The 20,140-nt window shown below is 56.3% G+C and overlaps 1 protein-coding gene across 1 annotated transcript in view; it reads right to left on the minus strand.

Moving 5' to 3' along the window:
- FBN3 (fibrillin 3) overlaps positions 1 to 20,140 on the minus strand; it is a 75,951-nt gene that overhangs the window by 40,131 nt on the left and 15,680 nt on the right. The window contains exons 6-8 of the mRNA XM_054174934.1: positions 10,263 to 10,460; positions 9,197 to 9,322; positions 3,559 to 3,684 (exon numbers count right to left, since the gene is read on the minus strand). Of these exons, the coding sequence (XP_054030909.1) occupies positions 3,559 to 3,684; positions 9,197 to 9,322; positions 10,263 to 10,460 (450 nt within the window). The remainder of the gene's footprint in view (positions 1 to 3,558; positions 3,685 to 9,196; positions 9,323 to 10,262; positions 10,461 to 20,140) is intronic.

The raw sequence follows: 20,140 nt of genomic DNA on the forward strand, positions 1-20,140 counted from the left end.
TTCCACCTCCCTCCAGCTTGCTCTGTCCCATTCCCAGTGGATGCTTCTTTCAGGTCATGGCTTAGTTCCCACAGCCTGGCCTGAGCTGGGAGGAGAACAAGCCCTGGGTGGTGGTCAACATCCACAAGCCTGCCCAAAGCCCCTGGCACCAGTGTTGGGTGTGTGGCTTCTGGACAAAGCCCAGGGGACTGAGGGTCTTCCACACCTCTAGCAGGCTCCACCTGGCACCAAGTCCTCTAGGGAAACCTGGAATCTTCCACTCATTCATCTCCCCTCCTTCTTTCTCAAGGAAATTAATGAGGGGGAAAGTCTGCTCAGATTTGTCACCTGTGCCCAGGGACTGACATCAGCCAGCAGCTGCCACTTGCCTGGAATCTAATTGGAATTAATTGCAGGGAGCTGTTTGATCTCTGGGCTGTGCTCACAGCTCTCTAATCACAGCTGAGTGGCCTGCAGAGGACACTGACCCCAGTTAAAGCCAGGGTGACCAAAGCAGCAGGGCTTTTCCCAGGTCCACCCTCCCCACCACCACCCTGCAGCAGGAATTAGTCCCTGGCAGGAAATTTTATCCACCAGAGAGACCTGAAGAAAGGAAAAGTGATGAGGGGAAGGGAAAGTTGAGTGAGAGGCTGGAATGCCAAGCTGGGTGAGCTCCTCAGCCTCCTGAAGGGAAGTACAAACCACAGTGGGGTTCAGGTCACCCCAAGCCCTTCATCTCTGGCAAGTGGCAAGAGTGCAAGGGCAATGCCCAGGTCTTGGCAGGCTTCAGCAGGTGCTGGAGTGCAGCAGAGGGCTGGAGGTATGAGCAGAAACCACCTTGGAGCTGTTCTGCCTTCCTCTGGAGCTGCTGAGGGCTGCACAAGGACCTCTGTGAGGCAGAGCAGGCTGCATTCTTCCAAGTAGGAAGTGGCAGGACAAGAGGAAAGTCCTCAAGTTGCCCCAGGGCAGATTTAGGTTGGCCATGAGGAACAATTTCTTCTCTCAAAGGGTTGTCAAGCCCTGGCCCAGGCTGCCCAGGGCAGTGCTGGAGTCTCCATCCCTGGAGGGGTTTCAAAGCTGAGGAGATGTGGTGCTGAGGGCCAGGGGTTGGTGGTGCCCTGGCAGTGCTGGGCTCAGGGCTGGGCTGCATGGTCTGAAAGGTCTCTCCCAACCAGAAGGATTCCCTGGTTCTGTGATCAGATGTCAGCCAGGGAGGGACATCCCTACTGCCCCTGCAACACAGCTGCAGGCACAGGCTGTGGATGGGGAGTGCCCATGGGAAGGCTTCCAGTGGAGCAAGGAAGGACCCAGGGATGGGGAACAGCCCAGAGCTGCTGTGCAGAGGAGCTGGGGAGGTTTGCTCCAAGTGCCTGTGTAACCAATGCAAACAAAGGGTGACTTTTACCACCTCCTCCTCCTCTTCCTTCCTGCTTAGGCCACAGGTTATGGCTCATAAATCCCCAGTGCCCCAGGCTAGTGACCAGCTGGGGCTGGGGCCTCAAACAGCTTCACCTCACTGAGCTCAGAGCTCTGGGAGCAGGTTGCTGTGTGTGTGGGGAGGGCTGTCTGGAGCCCTCTGTAGCCAAAGAGCTGCTGCCCACACACAGCCCAGGGCACTGCAGACACCTCCCACGCCCAGGCTGAACCTCCAGGTTCACAAAGCTCTTTGCACAGAACCTTCTCCCCCCACTTCCTTCCACAGTGTCCAGTTTCTGGCAGGAAAATGACTCCCAGGCTTGTATGGACAAGGGACAATAGGCACAGAGAGGAAGCCAGGAGGCTCCATCTGAGCAGGAGGAGAAACTCCTTTGGTGTGAGGCTGCTGGAGGCCTGGAGCAGGCTGCCCAGAGAGGCTGTGGAGTCTCCTGGTGTGGAGAGCTTCCAACCCCCCCTAGGCACTGTGCTGGGCAAGCTGCTGTGGGAGCCCTGCTGGAGCATTGGGGTTTGGACTGGGTGAGCTCCAGAGGTCCCTTCCCACCTCTACCATTCTGTGCTTCCATGATTCTGTGTTTAGCCTGGAAGTGCCTCATGCACCATGGGGCACCAGCAGGAGTGATGTGGTCACTTTATGGTGGCAGCCTTGATCTCTTCCCCTCCCTTTTGGGTAAAGTCAACACCTTTTTATTGCCTTGGAATAATCTCCTCTGGTTTTTACAGCTGAAACAGCAAGAGGCTGAGCTTGAGCTGCTCCCAGCTCTCCATGAGCTGCCTTCACTGCCTGCCTTGGTCAAAGACAAACAGCAGCTTGGCTGGAGGAAGTCTGTCATGGTTGGGAAGGGACATTTATGGACTGCTTCAGCCACCTGTGCTTGACACAGAGAATCCAGCTCCACACATGTTCATAACAGCTTCATTCACTGATGCTTGTAAAAAGCAGGCTCAGGGCTTTGCAGGCAGCAGGAGGAGCTGCTCCAGAAGGTTCTGAGGCTTGGGGCTTGTTTGCTTTCCAGTACCATGGGTGGCTTTGCATGGCCAGCATCAAAGGGGCATGGCCAAAGGAGCACAAAGGGCCTCCCAGGAGCATCTCCAGGCATGCAGGTGGTGTTCCCTCTCCTGCTCCATGGCAGCACTCCTGCTGATTGCTTCCTGGCCTCTGTTTTGCCTGACAGTGCAGCAAAGCTCTGAGAGCTTTGGGTCTTATCTCTCCTTGGGCAGCATCAGCAGATTTGCCACCTCAAGTTCCAAGCAGGGCCAGACCTTGCTCTGCAAGGCAAAGCCCTGGGCTCAGAGGAGGTTGGGAGGGTGCCACTGAGGACTGCACCTGCCTGGGGAAACCCTTTTGCCTGCTTTGGTCATTATGCAAGAAAGAAAAGAGGAGAAAAAGGAAAGGGAGACCTTCTGGTGGCCTTTCAGTAGCTTAAGGGGCTGAGAAGAAAGCTGGGGACAGATTTTGTTGGGACAGGACAAGGTGGGGATGGTTTGGAACTGAGAGAGGGAGAAGGAGATGCTGAGGGAGAAGGAGATGCTGAGGGAGAAGGAGATGATGAGGGAGAAGGAGATGATGAGGGAGAAGGAGATGATGAGGGAGAAGGAGATGATGAGGGAGAAGGAGATGATGAGGGAGAAGGAGATGATGAGGGAGAAGGAGATGATGAGGGAGAAGGAGATGATGAGGGAGAGGAGATGATGAGGGAGAAGGAGATGATGAGGGAGAAGGAGATGATGAAGGAGAAGGAGATGATGAGGGAGAAGGAGATGATGAGGGAGAAGGAGATGATGAGGGAGAAGGAGATGATGAGGGAGAAGGAGATGATGAGGGAGGAGGAGATGATGAGGGAGGAGGAGATGATGAGGGCGGAGGAGATGATGAGGGAGGAGGAGATGATGAGGGAGGAGGAGATGAGGGAGATGCAGATGAGGGAGAAGGAGGAGGAGATGCAGAAAGCCCTGGACAGCAGCAGTACCACCAGCTGTGCCCACGATGGCCATGGCAGCCCTGGCACACACCAGGCCATTTCCCAGCAGGAAATGCAGGTTCGGAGGGCACCACAGGGTTCAAATCACCGACGAGAGCTTTCCAGAGGAGCAGAGAGACCTCTCCCTGGGTGCCTCTGGCCCTGGGCTCCGTTCAGCACTCACCAATGCAGCGAGAGCCGTCGGGGCTGGTGATGAAGCCTCGGGGGCAGGTGCAGACGTAGCTGCCGGCGGTGTTGGTGCAGTCGCCGCCGTCGCAGACGCCGGAGATGGCTCCGCACTCATCCACGTCTGCAAAAGAGCAAAGCGGCAGGGCTCAGGCTCCCCTCAGCAAACCACCTCCCTGCCCCCCTGCAGCCCGCACCCCGGAGCCGAGCTGGGCACCCGGAGCCGCTGTGCTCCGCTCCTGAGCAGCCGTGAGAGTGAAGTCGGGAGGGAAGTGCCTGGCTGCGGTCTCACAGTGCCATGCAGTGGTTGGCAGTGCCGGTGCAGCCCTGAGGAGGGACCGGAGAAGCAGGCAGGAGATGTTGCCTCTAAACTAGATGTCTGGGAGGACCTTAGAGCTGCTTTCCAGGACCTGAAGGGATCCTGCAGGAAGGCTGCAGAGAGACTTTTGCTGAGGGGGTCTGGAGACAGGCCAAGGGGGAATGGTTTGGAGCTGAGGCAGAGCAGGGTTGGACTGGAGCTGAGGAAGTTCTTCAGTCTGAGAGTGATGAGAGTCTGGCACAGGCTGCCCAGGGAGGCTGTGGCTGCCTCCTGCCTGGAGGTGTTCAAGGCCAGCCTGGCTGAGGCTTTGAGCAGCTGAGCCTAGCTGAGAGCTGTCCCTGCCCACGGTGATGGGGTTGGAGGAGGTGAGCTCTGAGCTCCCTTCCATCCATTCCAGGATTCTACCCCATGGCTCTGTGTGGTGGAGCTCTTACAAAGAGTGGGATCAAAAGGAAGGGTTCAGAGGCTAAGGTGATGACTGCAAGGCTTGGGGATGCCTGCCTGATGTGGAGGGAGCAGCAGGAATCAACTACATCTAGCCAAGAAACTGTGAGGAGGGGATGGGAGCACTGAAAACACAGACACCAAGAGGAGGTGGAGGGCACAGAGCTCTGCAGCCTCAAAAAAGGAGAAGAGGAAAACTGCAGCTGAGATGTTACAGAGTCAGGCTGGAACAGAGCAGGCAGATTCCCACCACTGGTAAATCATCTCTGGTCTGTGTGCCCAGGGACACTGCCAGCTCTCCAAGGCTTGGGATGGATCCAGCTCACCTAATGATGTCTGCAGAGGATTCCCAAGCCCAGGCATAAATCCCAATCAGGGCAGGGGGGTGTGAAATCAGGCTGCACAGAGTGACCATCAAGGACTAAGCACTGTCCTCAGCCCTCTGAAAACATCCTCATCAACTTCATCCTCCCCTCCAAGCTCAGACAGGCTGCCAGGAGCCTGCCCCTGGGGACATGGTTTAATGGCCACGATGGTCTCAGCCTGAAGGTTGGACTCAGAGTTTTTTCCAACTGAAACAGTTCTACAGACCCCTCTGGAGAGCCTTCCTACCCTCCAGCAGATCAACATCCCCTCAGCCTCTCCTCCTTTTTCACCCAACCTGTTGCAAACAGAATCCTCTTCTGTTTCACACTGGCTGCAGCTCAGAGTCCTGCAGGATCAAGTGAAAGCTCCATCCCCACAGGCTCCAAACCAAGCCCCAGCACCTAGAGCAGCCTACACCTCATACATCAGGAGGGGAAGCTGCTTCCTCTTTGGCTCCTGAGGAACTCTGAAATTAAGCTTTCAGCCAGCCAAAGACTTCAGCCTCCTTCTGCAAGCAGCAGAGACACATCCTCTGCCCTCGCTGTGCTCTTTGATGCTCCACCAGCCAGCCAGGGCCGGAACCCTGCGAGGGCAGCTCTGCAGAGCTACAGAAACCAGTCCCCCAGCTGGGCCCCTGCAGTGAGGGAGATTTTATCACCACAGCCTGCCCTGTCCTTTAATTACAGCCCTGTGTTGGGTTACAGTCTGCAGAACACTGGGAAGGGAAAGAGCTTTTCTGCAGCAGAGCCTCCTCCCTGCTCTCCTGAAGCTGCTGGCGGCAGGGAGCTGGAGGCCAGCTGACAGCAGGCACCTCCTGCCCTTCCCTCTTCATGGCAGCAGGGAAGAGGCTCCACGTTTGTGGGAGCAGGAAACACATCCCATGGGTAAGAAAGTGCAGAGGGAAGTCCAAAAGGCTCCCCTCAAACTGCAGCCTTTCTCTTCATCCCCCTTGGAAAGCCAGCTCGGAGGAGAGCAGCACAGCAGCAGCCCAGGAGGCAGAAGCCAAGCTGGAGTTTCTCAAAGGCCATTTGCACATCCTGTGCTTTGAGGAGCAGAGCTCCAGGGCTCTCTTGTGCTTTTTTCAGTCCTGCCCCACCACATCATTTGCCTTCTTTGTGTTCTCTTTCTCAAGAGCCTCCTCGTTTGGATTCATTCAGAGCTGGAGCCCAGGCAGAGCCGGATGGCTACGGACACCTCTGATCGACACCCAGCTGCCACAGCTCCAGGGAGGGGAACTCTTCCAGCCCCAACCTGGCTACTTCAGGACTTTTCCAAGTCCCTGTTCAAAAGCTAAAGCAAGCCTCCTGTGCACTCTGCTCCTCAGACAATGGCAGGATTCAATGCAAACGTTGATTTTGGATCCGCGCTGCAGCTCGCCGGCTTGGAGTTGGCCTGAGCGCTAAGGCAGAAAATGCTTGGAAGCCAAAGGCTACAGAGCTTCAGTCTGCAAAGCCCATCCAACACGGGGTGCCCACAGAGATGCTGAAACCCCAACCTCTCCATCTGCTGCACCAAAAAACCCCCCAGGCCTCGATGGAGAAAACATCTCCATGTCATGTAGCAGAGGTCATGCCTCAGCAGCCCTCTCCCGTGCGGCTCACGGGACCTCCCCTGCCAGAAAGCACAAAGAAACCACAGAGCAGGGTAATGGAAGCCTCCAAACCACACCAAATTCATGGAAATGAGCCTTTAATGGAGGCCAAACAATCAGCTCCTCTGTCCAGAGCCTGGAGGAAAATTGAAAAGCCCCTGATGGCTGTCGTGCTCCTGGCGCGGGGCCAGCCTGGCCCTCGGCGCAGGGGCAGCCCAGGAGAGCTCCCTCCAGCCCAGGAACGTGGCTGGGAGTCAACAGAGGCAAAGTCAGAGCCTTGACTCCGTTGGGAAAGGTGGGGAGCAGATCCATGGAGAAGGGGCAATAGGCACAGACTGGAAGCCAGGAGGCTCCACCTCAACATGAGGAGAAAATTCCTTGGTGTGAGGCTGCTGGAGGCCTGCAGCAGGCTGCCCAGAGAGGCTGTGGAGCCTCCTTCTCTGCAGAGCTTCCAACCCCCCCTGGGTGTGTTCCTGTGTGCCCTGCCCTGGGTGATGCTGCTCTGGCAGGGGGGTTGGCCTGGGTGATCTCTGGAGGTCCCTTCCACCCTCTCCCCTTCTGTAATTCTCTGATTTCCCTTCTGGGGTTGACCCAAACTCATCTGCTGCATCCAGCTGCAGAAGCTCAGGTCCTGAGCTGGCCTCCCTTATCAGCACAGATCTAGGACAAGAGAAGCATCTTTGTTCACCAGGGACTGAGAATGAAGCCTTCAGCCAGGTGCCATTTGTGTTAGGAGATAAGGATCACTATGGGAAAGGAACAACATCATCTCCACTCCTGCCTCTCCCCACCAATAAACAGCCCAGAGCAGAGCTGTGGTGTGAGCTGCTGCTGGGTTAGTGAGGGAGGCATCATTAATCACCAGGCACAGTGACACCAGCTCTGACCTTTGGCTCCAGCACAATCCCATCTGCTGCCTTCACCCCCCCAGATTCCCAGGGAGGGCTCCTCCAAGCAAGAAAACACAAGCTCCTGGGAACTAGGGGAAGAATTTACCACTGCTAGTTAAGCTGGGTTTAATATTTCCTGGATGCTAGGCTGGGATAAGGAATGGTGGAAACAGGAGGCAAGCAGCTCCTCATCCTCAAGCAGGATGGTCCCAGAGCAAGCTGAGCAACAACTCCTTGCAGCAGCTATAAAGTTAGCACAAACAGACTCGACAAGGGAGCTCCTGCAGAGCTCAGGCTTCAGGCTTGGAGCACACCTGGAGGAAGAAAACTTCCTCCTGTGCTCCTGGGTGCACTTCTGAGCAACCCCCTGGGCTCAGCCTGGAGGAGTCTTGGCCTGGTGCAGCTCCTTTGGCAGCACAGCACAGAGCAGCTCAGCAGAGCAGCAGCTCCAGGCTCTGTCAGCTCACTCCTGCCACAGCAGAGCAGCAGCTCCAGGCTCTGTCAGCTCACTCCTGCCACAGCAGAGCAGCAGCTCCAGGCTCTGTCAGCTCACTCCTGCCACAGCAGAGCAGCAGCTCCAGGCTCTGTCAGCTCACTCCTGCCACAGCAGAGCAGCAGCAAACAGAGAGCTCAGACCTCCAGGGAATCTTTAAGGCTGGAAAAGTTCTCTCAGAGCATCCAGTCCAACCTTCTACCCAGCACCTCCATCACCACCAGACCATGCCCCACAGTGCCACATCTACTTCAACACCTCCAGGGCTGGGGACTCCAGCACCTCCCTGGGCAGCCTGTGCCAGTCCCTGACCGCTCTTGCAGCAAAGAAATTGTTCCTCATCTCCAACCTAAGCCTCCCCTGGTGCAGCTTGAGGCCATTTCCTCTTGTCCTGTCCGTAGTTACTTGGGAGAAGAGGCCAACACCAGCCTCCCTCCAGCCTCCTTTCAGGGAGCTGTAAAGGGCAAGGAGCTCTCAGCCTCTTTTTCTCCAGGCTGCACCCCCCAGCTCCCTCAGCTCTCCAGCCCTGCTCTCCATGCTCACACAGAAAGCAGCAGCTCAGACAGACCCCTCACAAGATGCTGCCTCTCTAGTCCCCTGTCCCTGTGGTGACTCCCATGGGGGTCATGTCCTGGAGGGGAGCAGTGATAACCCAGAGGCATCTCCTACACCTTCCACCTGCCTGCTGGGGATGTGCTGATGACTCAAGCCTGGGAAACAAGCCCTCAAAGCAGTCTCAGCCCTCTCACTCCAGAGCATCCCTCCTGTTGATCTCATTCTCCCTGAAGGACCCTGGCTCAATAAATCACAGCAGAGGCAAGCATCCTCTTTTGGTGGTCTCCTTAGCAATGGAGGCAAAGCTAAGTGATGGAACAGACCCTGGAGCTGCTGGAGATGTCTCTTTTTATGGCCTGCCAGGAAGGAGAGTGAGAGGAAGCTGTTTATGGTCACACCAGGCTGCTCTGGGCAGGGGGGACCCAGGCAGAGGCCCCTCACATCTGGCTGACAGATCTGACAATGGATTGGTTTTAATCTTGGTGCAGAGGAGATTCCTGCTAAACCCAGCTCAGATGTGCTCTGCCTGGGCCCCAGCCAGCACAGCTGAGGCAGGCCAGGGCCAGAGCAGCTTTTGTCTCCCATGGTTCTAGGGCAGCCCAACCTTTGCCCACTGGGCAGCCAACCTGCAGAGGACATCAGGGGATGTGGGGAGCTGCTGCTCCCCTCCAGGGGCACCTAAAATAGCTGCTTTGGGCTCTGCTGGTTGGCAGCCCTGGGATGCCAGAGCACTGCAGGAAGCCCTTCTGTTGAACCTGGAGCAAGTCTCGTGGCATCCTGCCAAGGAAGAGCCACAGAGGTCTTCTCAACATCAAGGAATGTCCACCCCCCTCCCCCCCACCCAGAGTGGGAACCTCTGGGGCTGGTGTCTCATGCTGGAAAAGCTTCTCTGAAGGGCTGAGCCCAGGTCCCACAGCATAGAGCCTGCTGGGACCATCACTCCTCTGGAGCCCTTCCTGCAGAGGTCCTTGGCCTTACCTTCACACCTGTGGCTGGTCTCACTCTGCTTGTGTCCTGCAGGGCACTTGCACTCGTAAGAGCCAACTGTGTTGATGCAGTTCCCACCTTGGCAGAGCCCAGGGATGGCTTGGCACTCATCCACATCTACAGGAGGAAGGGCAAAGGGGTTAGAAAGTGGAAGCAGAGGAAGGCTCCACCCCAGCATGCTGGGAGCACCGTGAGAAAGAAGCAGCTTTGCTCCAAGTAAGAAGTGAAAGAGGCTGGGAGAGACCTTCTGACTCTCTACAACTCACTGAAAGGAGCTTGGAGTGAGGTGGGGTTGGGCTCTTCTCCCAAGGAACCAGGGAGAGGCCTCAAGTTGCCCCAGGGGAGGTTCAGGTTGGACATTAGAAGAAACTCCTTCACTAGAAGGGTTCTCAAAGCCTAGCCCAGGCTGCCCAGGGAGGTGGCTGAATCCCCAGCCCTGGAGGGGTTTTAGAGCTGCAGAGCTGTGGTGCTGAGGGCCATGGTTCAGCCCCAGCCTGGGCAGAGTCAGAGACTGGTTGGGCTGGAGGACCAGAAAGGGCTTTCCAAGCACAGTGATGCTATGACTGAGCAGTGGGTTTACATCTCCTAACTCTTCTCTGCCTCAGGGCTCCTGGCAGGCATTCACCCTTCACCCCTTCAGTGCACATCAGGATGGGTAAGGGAACATCCTCCAGGTGTTCATAGATTCATAGGAGGGGTTGGGTTGGAAGGGACCTTCAAGATCATCTAATTCCAGCCCTGTGCCATGGGCAGGGACAACTCCCACCAGCCCAGGTGGCTCAAAGCCTCTCAGTCTTGCTTCATAACAGAGATGCTCAAGCCCCTTCCTCATCCTCATGGCTCTCCAGGGGTGCTTAGAGTGGCTTGAGCTTAGCTCTCCTCTGGCTGTGGCTTGAGCTTAGCTCTCCTCTGGCTGTGGCCTGAGCTTAGCTCTCCTCTGGCTGTGGCTTGAGCTTAGCTCTCCTCTGGCTGTGGCTTGAGCTTAGCTCTCCTCTGGCTATGGCCTGAGCTTAGCTCTCCTCCTGCTGCCTCTGAGAAGCCCTTCCCTGGCATTTACCTTGGCAGGCTCCGGTCCGGATGTTGGGAATGAAGCCTCGGCGGCAGGGGTGGGGCTGGGCAGGGCACATCTCACATGGGTGACCCCAGGCCCTGCCAATGGTGGCACAGCACATGGTCTTGGTGCAGACAATCCCACTCAGCTGGCCCTGGCACATCTGGTTGTTGACTTGGCTGAAGCAGGGTCCGGTGCGGTAGTCTGAGGGGCGAAGGAGAGCGTCCAAGGGTTAGACCAAGACACAACCTGCAGTGTTTGCTGCCTCACACAGAGAGCCTCTTCCCCTTCCCCCCACCACAGCCTGGCAGGTACAAAGTCACCAGAGAAAGGGTTGGGTTGGAAGGGAGCTCCAAAGCTCCTCCAGTCCAACCCCCCTGCAGTCAGCAGGGACATCCTCAAGCGGGTCAGGATGCCCAGAGCCCTGTCCAGCCTCACCTGGAATATCTCCAGGGATGGAGACCCAACCAGTTGCAGAGCTCCACCACCCTCATGGCAGTGCCATGGGAAAAAACAAACCCACAGATCTACAGTCATGGGAAGACCAAAGAAAGACCAAGCTGGAGAGCAGTACTGGAGCTGCTGATTTGCTTTCTGCTCTGTGCTTCATGCAGAGGTTCTCCAGCCTGCTCTTCCCCAGCCTGCCCTTCCCCAGCCTGCCCTTCCCCAGCCTGCCCTTCCCCAGCCTGCCCTTCCCCAGCCTGCTCTTCCCCAGCCTGCTCTTCCCCAGCCTGCCCTTCCCCAGCCTGCCCTTCCCCAGCCTGCCCTTCCCCAGCCTGCTCTTCCCCAGCCTGCCCTTCCCTAGTCTGCCCTTCCCCAGCCTGCCCTTCCCCAGCACCACAAATGTCCAGGCAGGAGGTCTGCAGAGGTTAAGTTAGGCAGGGAGCTGAGAGGTTGGGGTTTGGGTTACCAGTCCCTGGCCTTGCTGTGTTCAAATCTCTTCTGTGGAGGTGCAAAGGTGCTGAATGATTTCCTCCTCCCCCCTAAAAAGCTCCCTGCAGTAGTTCTTGCAGTCTCTATCTGCAGGTGGAAGGTGGAACCCACAGAATGGGCTGGGCTGGAAGGGACCCCAAAGACCATCCAGTTCCAACTCCCCTGGCATGGGCAGGGACACCTCCTGCTAGACCAGGACAGCCAAGTCCTCATCCACATCCCACTGCTGGACACTGGGAAAGGAAGGTTGAGTGAGCTTGAAAGAGGCAGCAGGAAGAAATCTCAGCTTCCAGTGAGGAATTCACCTCCTTCCCAAGGAATGCACCAGCAAAGACCAAACTTCTGAAGGACAACTACCTGTGAGAGGGCTCCTGGCAGATGGGATCCATACCTGGGCTGGGAAAGGGCTTTAGACACCTCCTAAGTGTGCAGATTTCCTTCATAAAAATCTGATTGGTGCCTCATTAAAAAAAGTTAATAATTTGACCATCAAAATTAGCAACAGATGGGAGCTGGAATGCAGCCAAGCTTCCTGCCTCCAGACTGCAATTGCCTTGGCTGCTTTCCCTTCCAAAGAAGGCAACTTACAGAGGGAAAAACTACTCTCTTTTGGTGCCTTTCTTTGTGGTGCTCTCCTCACAGCCCTGCTCTCATCATGGGTGAACCCCACCAGGCCTCAGCAGAGCCAGCTGGGAGCTGCACACTTAGCCCTTTCCTCTCCACACCTCGGTTTTGGGGCTCTGCCTTGGTGTGAGTTGACCTTCCAGAGTCAGCCAGAGCCCTCCTCTAGCTACCACCCCAAGGACCTCAGCCACAGGTTCCTCAGAGATTCATTGAATCCCAGAGTGGCTCAGAGTGGAAGGGAGCTCAGAGATCATCTCCTCCAACCTCCCCCCCAGGGGCAGGGACAGCTCTCAACTAGACTCAGCTGCCCAAAGCCTCATCCAGCCTGGCCCAGAACACCTCCACAGCCTCCCTGGGCAGCCTGTGCCAGAGTCTCCCCAGCCTCATGCTGAACAGCTTCTTCCTCCGATGCAGTCCAGCCCTGCTCTGCCTCAGCTCCAAACCACTGCAGCCAGCAAGAGGAGGGAGCAGTGAGGCTGCAAAAGACTCCATGGAATCACAGCATCATTAAGGCTGTGAAAGACCTTGGGGCTCATCCAGCCCAACCATAACCCAGCTCCCATGGCCACCAAGTCACATCCTGAAGCACCACTCCTACAGCTTCCTGAACACCTCCAGGGCTGGGAGCTCCACCACCTCCCTGGGCAGCCTCTGCCAATCCCTGACCGCTCCTGCAGCAAAAGCAATTGTTCCTCATCTCCAACCTGACCCTCCCCTGGCACAGCTTAAGCCATAACAGAAGCCTCAACCAGTTGGCATGACCCACCCAGGAGCTGCCTCCTTGCTCCTCTCTCTGTTTTCAGAGCCTCCCCTCCCCCCAGGCAGGGCTCTGCAGCATCACCCAGCCTGGACCAGGGATGTCAGCAGATGCTGCAGAGCTGTGCTGGGTCTTATCTGCTCAACCCTGCAGCCAACACAGGCCCCAGCTGTGCTCAGAAGAGGAAGTGTAACAGGAGTAGAGCTCAGTCCCTGTGTCCATGTTGGGATGGTTGTCATGGAGATCCTTAAGATCCCCCATAGCTAATGATGGCCATTCCAAGCTGAGGGTCCCTGGGGAGACACTGGGTGGGATCCCTGCCATTACAAATGCTCTTCCACCACATTCCTCCTGCAAGCAGCTTCCTGAAAACCTCCCTGTAGGCATCCTGAACTTTCCTACTCAGGGAGTCCAGGCTGCAAGTGCAGGAATGCTTCATGGTTGCTGTGGACATCTGCTGTCAGCCATGTGCTGCATGGAAGGGCTGGGGGGTTCCAAGGGGTTCAAGCACTTGAAGACACCACTGCCAGGGTGGGGAACAAGGGAGAGTGGCACTGGCAGGGGCCCAGCCCAGCAGAGCTCAGCTTCCTTGGCTCTAGGATGGGTGCAGCCTCTGTTGGAGGCTCTGCAGTGCAGCAGCTCCTGGCCACTGCAGCTCAGAGCTTGGCACCAGACCACTGAAGGCCACACTGAAGGTCCTGAAAGGCCACCAGAAGGTCTCCCTGGAGCCTTCTCTTCTCCAGGCTGACCAACCCCAACTCTCTCAGCCTGGCCTCACAGCAGAGCCCTTCCAGCCCTCAGATCTTATCTCCTTTTCTATTCTCAATGAATGACTTCCATCAGCAGGAGGTTTGGTGCCCCAGGCACAGCTCTGCCACTCCTTCTGTCTGTAACCTTCTGGACTTCTGGAGCACAACCTCCAGCCAGCTCTGGGAGCCAGCAGGAGCTGCAGCAGCCAAGCCAAGGCACTCAGCTGGCAGAGCCCTCTACCCAAAAAGCTTCCCACACAGCTCTGGCTGCCTGCTCCCTGGAGAGCCCACAGAGCAGCCTGGCCAAGCCCTTTGGGACCTGTTGGGACAGCTGATAACTTCCCCACAAAGTGCTGAGGGAGCAATTCCTGCCCTGCTGCTAGGGAGACCATAAAGGGATGGGAAAGCAGAGAGGGGAACAGCATCCAAGAGCCACCAGCCAAGAGACCAACAGGAGGGAGCCAACCAACCCCCCTGTGAGTATTCCTGCTGCTGGGAGAGGGGGAGGCAGGGATTTGCCAGGGATCAGAGGTCTCAGCAGCTCCAAGGCTCTGCTGAGGCTCTCAGGCTGCGCTGGGACGTGACAGCCTGGGTGGGAGGGGGGAGAGGGTGGACAGGAGGAGAACAGCAGTGAGGGTCTCCCAGTCAAGGGCTCCTTTCTCATGGAATACTTTCTCCACCTAGTCATTTCCTTACCTCATCCAAACACAGCCACATTCCTGATGTTTAACTGTTTGGACTTGGGCAGAAAAGCAAAAGCTGGCTGGGGGTGGCTGCTCAGGCCAGACATTCCAAGTGCTGCAAAAACACACTCCAAGGAAATAGTAAAGGCAGAACTTTTTTCAAGTTTTCCTGTCCTATTTTTACAGTTTCCTGTCGAAGCCTCAGCCCTGATGAAACCTGAGAGAGAGAGAGCTCCACAGCACAACCCTCCTCCTCCTCCTCCTCCTCCCAGGGCTCTCCCACTCCAGCAGCAGCTGAGGCACAAAGCACACAGACAGCACCACGGGGCCAGGAGCACCAGAGGGGTTGTAGGAATGCCTGGGAGGGTTGGAGCTGGGGTAGATGATCTCCAGAGGTCCCTTCCAAGCCCTGGCACTGCCATGCTGGCTCCTCCATCCTGGAAGAGACCCCCAGGTTCTGCCTGCTAGGCACAGGGATGGAGGGGCAGGGATGGAGGGGCAGGGAGTGGCACAGAGGTTTGGTGGCTCCAGACTCTTCCCCACACAGCTCTGCCCCAGCAGGAAGCTTGCTCCTCTCAAAGGCCTTTGGCAGAGGTCAGGGCTGTGGGCAGGCTCCTGGAGATGGAGGGGAAAATACCTTGGGGCTGGGCTGGGGCTGGGCTGGGGAAGGTTCCTCCTGGATTGGGTGCTCCTGAGGGAGGGAAGCAGAACTTTTCTGTCTGCCAGGTGGGAAGCATCTGGGGGCAGACTTTGCCTCCCTTCCTTCTGGGACAATGAGTTGGGAGGAGGTGATGGCAAGGATGCCACTGAGCAAGAGCTTCCAGACACTGTGCTTGGCTCTGCAGCTCTTGCCTGGAGGCCTCAGAGTCACTGTGCAGGAGCTGCAGTTGTCTCCAGCTGCTCCTTGCTCCTTCTGCAAAGGTTTTGCATCTCAAGGGGCAATGCAACCCCCAGAGGGGAGCTGAGCAATGCTCAGCAAGAGCTAAAGGACCTGGGGGAAGGAAGGGGCTGGGGCCAGACTCTGCTCACTGGTGCCCAGGGACAGGACAAGGGGCAAGGGGCACAAAGTGGAACCCAGGAGGTTCCATCTGAGCAGGAGGAGAAACTTCTTTGGTGTGAGGCTGCTGGAGGCCTGCAGCAGGCTGCCCAGAGAGGCTGTGGAGTCTCCTGGTGTGCAGAGCTCCCAACCCCCCTGGGCACTGTGCTCCTGGGCAAGCTGCTGTGGGAGCCCTGCTGGAGCAGGGGCTTGGGCTGGGTGAGCTCCAGAGGTCCCTTCTGATCCTCACCACGCTGGGATTCTGCAATCTATCTTCAAATGAGACTCAAAGCCTGGGATCAAAGAGCTTCCTGAGCTGGCTCAGGCATCACTGCAGGTCCACGAAGCACTTTGTGGTCCCTTTCTTGCCAGCACGATCTCTGGGGCTCGGGGGGGGGGTCCAGCCGATGGGATGGGATCTGTCCAGCCCTACTCAGCCCTTCACTAGGAGCAGCACTTGGGAAGCTCAGGGCTGTGCCTGGAGCTAGGGGGGAGCAAAGGGACCGTGTTGCTCTTGGCTGCTTCCTGCTGTGGCTTTCACATGGAGGGGAAGGGATCAGACACATCCTGTGTGGCTGCTCCATTTCTCCTAAGCCTCCAAATTCGACTGAAAATTTGGGGAGGGGATGGGGGGCAGGGAAATCATTATGAAGAGGAAATAGCCTATTATGAAAGGCAAATGCAAGAGCTTATTATTGCCATTATGAAAGGGAATAGCTGAGACAAAGCCACTCCTAATCACTCTTCTCTGGAGGGGGAGGGGGAAAGGCTTTGCCAGCAGGAGTAATGGAGACTCCTGCAATATTCCCACCATCTGGAAATCCAAGTGGATTAAAGCAGAGTTTGTGCTGAGGCACAGCATCCATCAGTGTGCTGCAAGATGGTGTCTTGGATCCTGCTTTCTGTTTACACATGGCACAGGGTGTCTGGCACTGGGAAAGCTAAGGCTGGAGGGAGGGATTTGGTTTCCACACACACACAACCCCCTCCTTTTCCTGACTATGAGAATTAGACCCCACCAAGGTTTGAGGGGACTTGCTCTTCAATCACCTCCAGACAGGAAAATCCACAGCAATCCTTCCAGTGCTTAAGTATCTGGAGGACTGGGTCCAGTTCTGGGCTCTCCAGTTGAAGGATGTACTGGAGAGCATCCAAGAGAGGCTCTGAGGATGCTGAAGGGACTGCAGCATCGGTGTGAGGAGACAAGGCTGAGAGCCCTGAGGCTGCTTGGTCTGGAGGAGGCAGGGCTGAGAGGGAATCTTACTGATGATGATGTTATTGGGAGGCAGGGACACCTCCCAGCTAGACTCAGATGCTCCAGGCATCTGGAGAGGTTCTGAAAGGCTGGGGACTGAGAGAATAAATCAAACTGAATAAATCCAACTCCCTGGAGAGGTTCCAGGCTTCTTGAACAGGCTGGGGATGAGAAAGAGCTGCTTTAGAGTCCTGCAAAGGCTCAGGTTGGAAGGGAGCTCAGAGCTCATCTCCTTCAACCCCCTGCCATGGGCAGGGACAGCTCTCAACTAGACTCAGCTCAGAACCCAAGGCCTCATCCAGCCTGGCCTTGAACACCCCCAGGGAGGAGGCATCCACAGCCTCCCCAGGCAGCCTGTGCCAGAGTCTCACCACTCTGGCACTGAAGAGCTGAAGGAGAGGACACGAAGACCCAGCAAGGACCTCCTGAAGTGCCCCAAACCTGGGAGCCACAGTCTCCATGAAGATGGAGAATGCCACTCTCCAGATCTTCTTTTCCCACCCTCAAGGCAGACTTTCTCTCATGGAAGGCAGCAGCTGGCACCCACGGGGAAGGCTCCAGCACTGGGGATGGAAAAAATAACCCCAAGTTAAACCTCACCCCTGGAAACCAGGAGGAGCTTCCACACCTCCACCTGAGTCACAGGCTGCCACTTTCTCCAGCACATTTTTTCCTACTTGCAGGAGCTGAGCCCTGACATCAAAAATGTTTCATTTTTCCTGTAACTCTTAAAGAAAGAGAGAAGCCCAAGTCGGCCTCCCTGCTCCCCACAGATTCATTTTTCCTGTGCTGCAGCTTTTTTCCTCCCACACTGATGTAATTGTGAGGTCATGTTACCACATGGCTGCCTGGGGTCAGCCCCTCAGAACTTCGGGGATGGAGATGTCAAGGAGGGAGAGGAAATGATGCTGAGGTTCTCTGAGTACCCAGCGATTAAGGTATTTACCTCTGGAGTGGAGAATTTCCTGAATGAGGTGTGAAGGTGGTTAGAAGGCTTCCATCACAAAGCAGCCTCTGACTGGAGCCCCAGAGCAGTGCAGCTCATGGAGCCCAGGGCAGCAGAAGCTGTTGCTTGGCTCTCAGGAACTTGGTTGATTGGAGTTTAAAAGGGGAGGGGAAGAAAGATAAATTCTCTCTCGTTTGAGGCAAAAAAGAAAGTCAGATGGAACCCCCCGGAGAAAGCTGGAGGCAGAGCTGGGGGGGGTTGGATGGCAGCACCACAGAGGGGCACTGCTTTGGCCAGCTTATAATTGGCACCCCCAAAACCCTGCCAGGAAAGTGACCTCAAGGTGGGGGGGAAGGGAAAAGGAGACCTCAGAAGGGGGGGAAAGGGAAAAGGAGACCTCAGAAGGGGGGGAAAGGGAAAAGGAGACCTCAGAAGGGGGGGAAAGGGAAAAGGAGACCTCAGAGGGGAAAGGATCAGCTCTCTGAGCACTGAGAACAACCAGAATTGATCTCTTTTTTCCCCCCCTGGAGAATCCCAGCTCCTCAGCACAGATCTGAGTGGCTGTGGAATGGGTTGGGAGCTCCAGGGGAGCAGGGGGACTCGAAGGTCTCTTCCAGCCTCAACAGTTCTAATGGCTGATGAGGAACATCAGCCTGTGTGGGAAGGAGGGAGGTGAGTGATGTCTCACCAGACAGCGAGTGGCACTGAGGTGCCACAGAGATGCAGGCAGGAATCCAAGGGGTTTCCAGCACACTCAGCCACGTTCCCAGCTCCATCAGGGAGCCCTGGGTTGGGACCTGTCCTTCCCCTACACACAGCCTGAGCGTTTCAGGTTGGAAAAGCCCTTTAAGACCATCGAGTCCAGGCTCTGCTTTGAATTATCTTCCTTCAGAGATTAAACTGAGAGCTGGGGATGGTCCCTGGTGCTTCCAAGCTGCTCCTTGAGCCTCTTTTTGCTTGGGAGAGACCCAAGGACCCTTGCAAAGACCTCAACCACCACAGCCCCAAGTGGAGAAGCCAAACACAAACCCCACAGCGGCCAAGTCTCCGCTCAGGGACTTCGCCTCACCAAGCCCAGAGACGGAGCAGGAATTCATTTTCTCCTTGGAAGGGTTAAGTTCTTCGCTGTCAGCCTAACTACTGCTGCTGGGTCACTCCCCACCACCTCACCTGGCTGCAGAGCCAGAGCCTGTCCAGCCAGGAGCCTCCCTGAGCCGCGTAAGCTCTCCCCTCGCCTGGCAGCGCAGGCTCGCTGTTTGTCTTGGCAGCCCAGCGCTGTGTGTACACAGCTGGAGAGCTTGTTTTGTCTCTGAGTACAAGTCTGGCCTAACCCAAATCTCTGAAGGCTTTGTAAAAATGCTCTCTTTATTTAAAGAATTTTATACATTACAAGATGTCTCCAAAGCCTGCCCCTGCTCAGACCCCTTCCTTCCTTCCTTCCCCGGCCTCTCCAGGCACGCAGGGCCCAGGACACTTTGGAGCTCTCCCTCCTGGCATGGCTGCATCCAGAAGTTTCTTTAAGAAATGTCCAGCTCCTTATTTATTTATTTATTCATTTACTTCGTGTTCCACACACAGCCAACTGGCCATATGGATTCCCAAACCCCAACACTTCAGACCCCTGGCAGCCAGGAGCAACCCGAAGGAACACAAGAGAGAGTGAGCAGCTCTCCAGATGCAGTTCAAGGGTTTAGGGGATGCAATCTTGCACGGTAGAGCCTTCAAAAGAGAAAGGCTCTCATCCTCACACCCTTCCAGGGGGTCCAGCACACCTTCCCAGCACTAAAGCAGAGCCATTCACAGGATCGTTGTGCTTGGAGAAGAACTTTCAACTCATCCACTCCAACCAGTCTCTAACTCTGCCAAGGCTGGGGCTAAACCATGGCCCTCAGCACCACAGCTCTGCCCCTTTGAAACCCCTCCAGGGATGGGGATTCAGCCACCCCCCTGGGCAGCCTGTGCCAGGCTTTGAGAACCCTTCCAGTGAAGGAGTTTCTTCTAATGTCCAACCTAAACCTCCCCCGGGGCAACCCAAGGCTGTTTGCTCTTGTGTTCTCTCTTGTTACTAAGGGGAACCACTCTCCACCTGGCTCCAGCCTGCTTTCAGGCAGCTGTAGAGAGCAATGAGGTCTCCCCTCAGCCTCCTTTTCTCCAGGCTGAACACCCCCAGCTCCCTCAGCTGCTCCTCATAAGACCTCTGTGTGTGTGTGCTGGCCAAAGGCAGGGAGAGGGCTTCCAGAGCATCCAACTGCAGTGCTCAAGAGGTCTGCAGGAGGAGACGGAGGAGGAGCTGGGAGCAAGGCAGAGTTCCTTCAATAAAGGTCTGCTGGAGGCTTTGAAAGACCTCTCCCTTCCCTGCATCCAATAAATGTGAGGCTCCAACCACAGCAGAGGCCTTTTACAGGGCACCTGCAAGCGTGAGGCTCAGCAGAAACCTCCTGCAGCCCAGGGAACATTGCACAGCCCTGTCAGGTTCTGCCTGGCCGCTGCTCAAGCAGCTCCGACGGACCCTGGGCTACCGGAAACCAACTGTTATTCCTATCTCACCCTCTAAACCCTGGTGCCAAGAATCCCCCAACATGGAAAAAACAACAGGAGGAGGCAAGAGCAGTCCAACTTTGGGACATTGGAGCTGAACAGAATCAGCCCAAACGTGGGGGGGGTGAAGGGGAAAGAGAGAAGCCAGGAAAGCAGAAAAGTTCCAGGGTGCTTTGATCTCAGTCCTGGGAGTTTTACACATTGGCTTCGTGTTTCAGTTTCATTTCTGCTCCCTGCCACTCTGCCCCCCGCCCCCCAACCACCCCCCTCCCTGTGCCAACAATCCTATCAGTGTGGTGTGGTGTCCACCTCAGCCAGCAGCAAAGGGAGAAACCACAGAGCCCAGCCAGAGCCTCACAGCCC

The sequence above is a fragment of the Dryobates pubescens genome, chromosome 31 (assembly GCF_014839835.1).
Source record: "Dryobates pubescens isolate bDryPub1 chromosome 31, bDryPub1.pri, whole genome shotgun sequence".
Classification (NCBI taxonomy): domain Eukaryota; kingdom Metazoa; phylum Chordata; class Aves; order Piciformes; family Picidae; genus Dryobates; species Dryobates pubescens.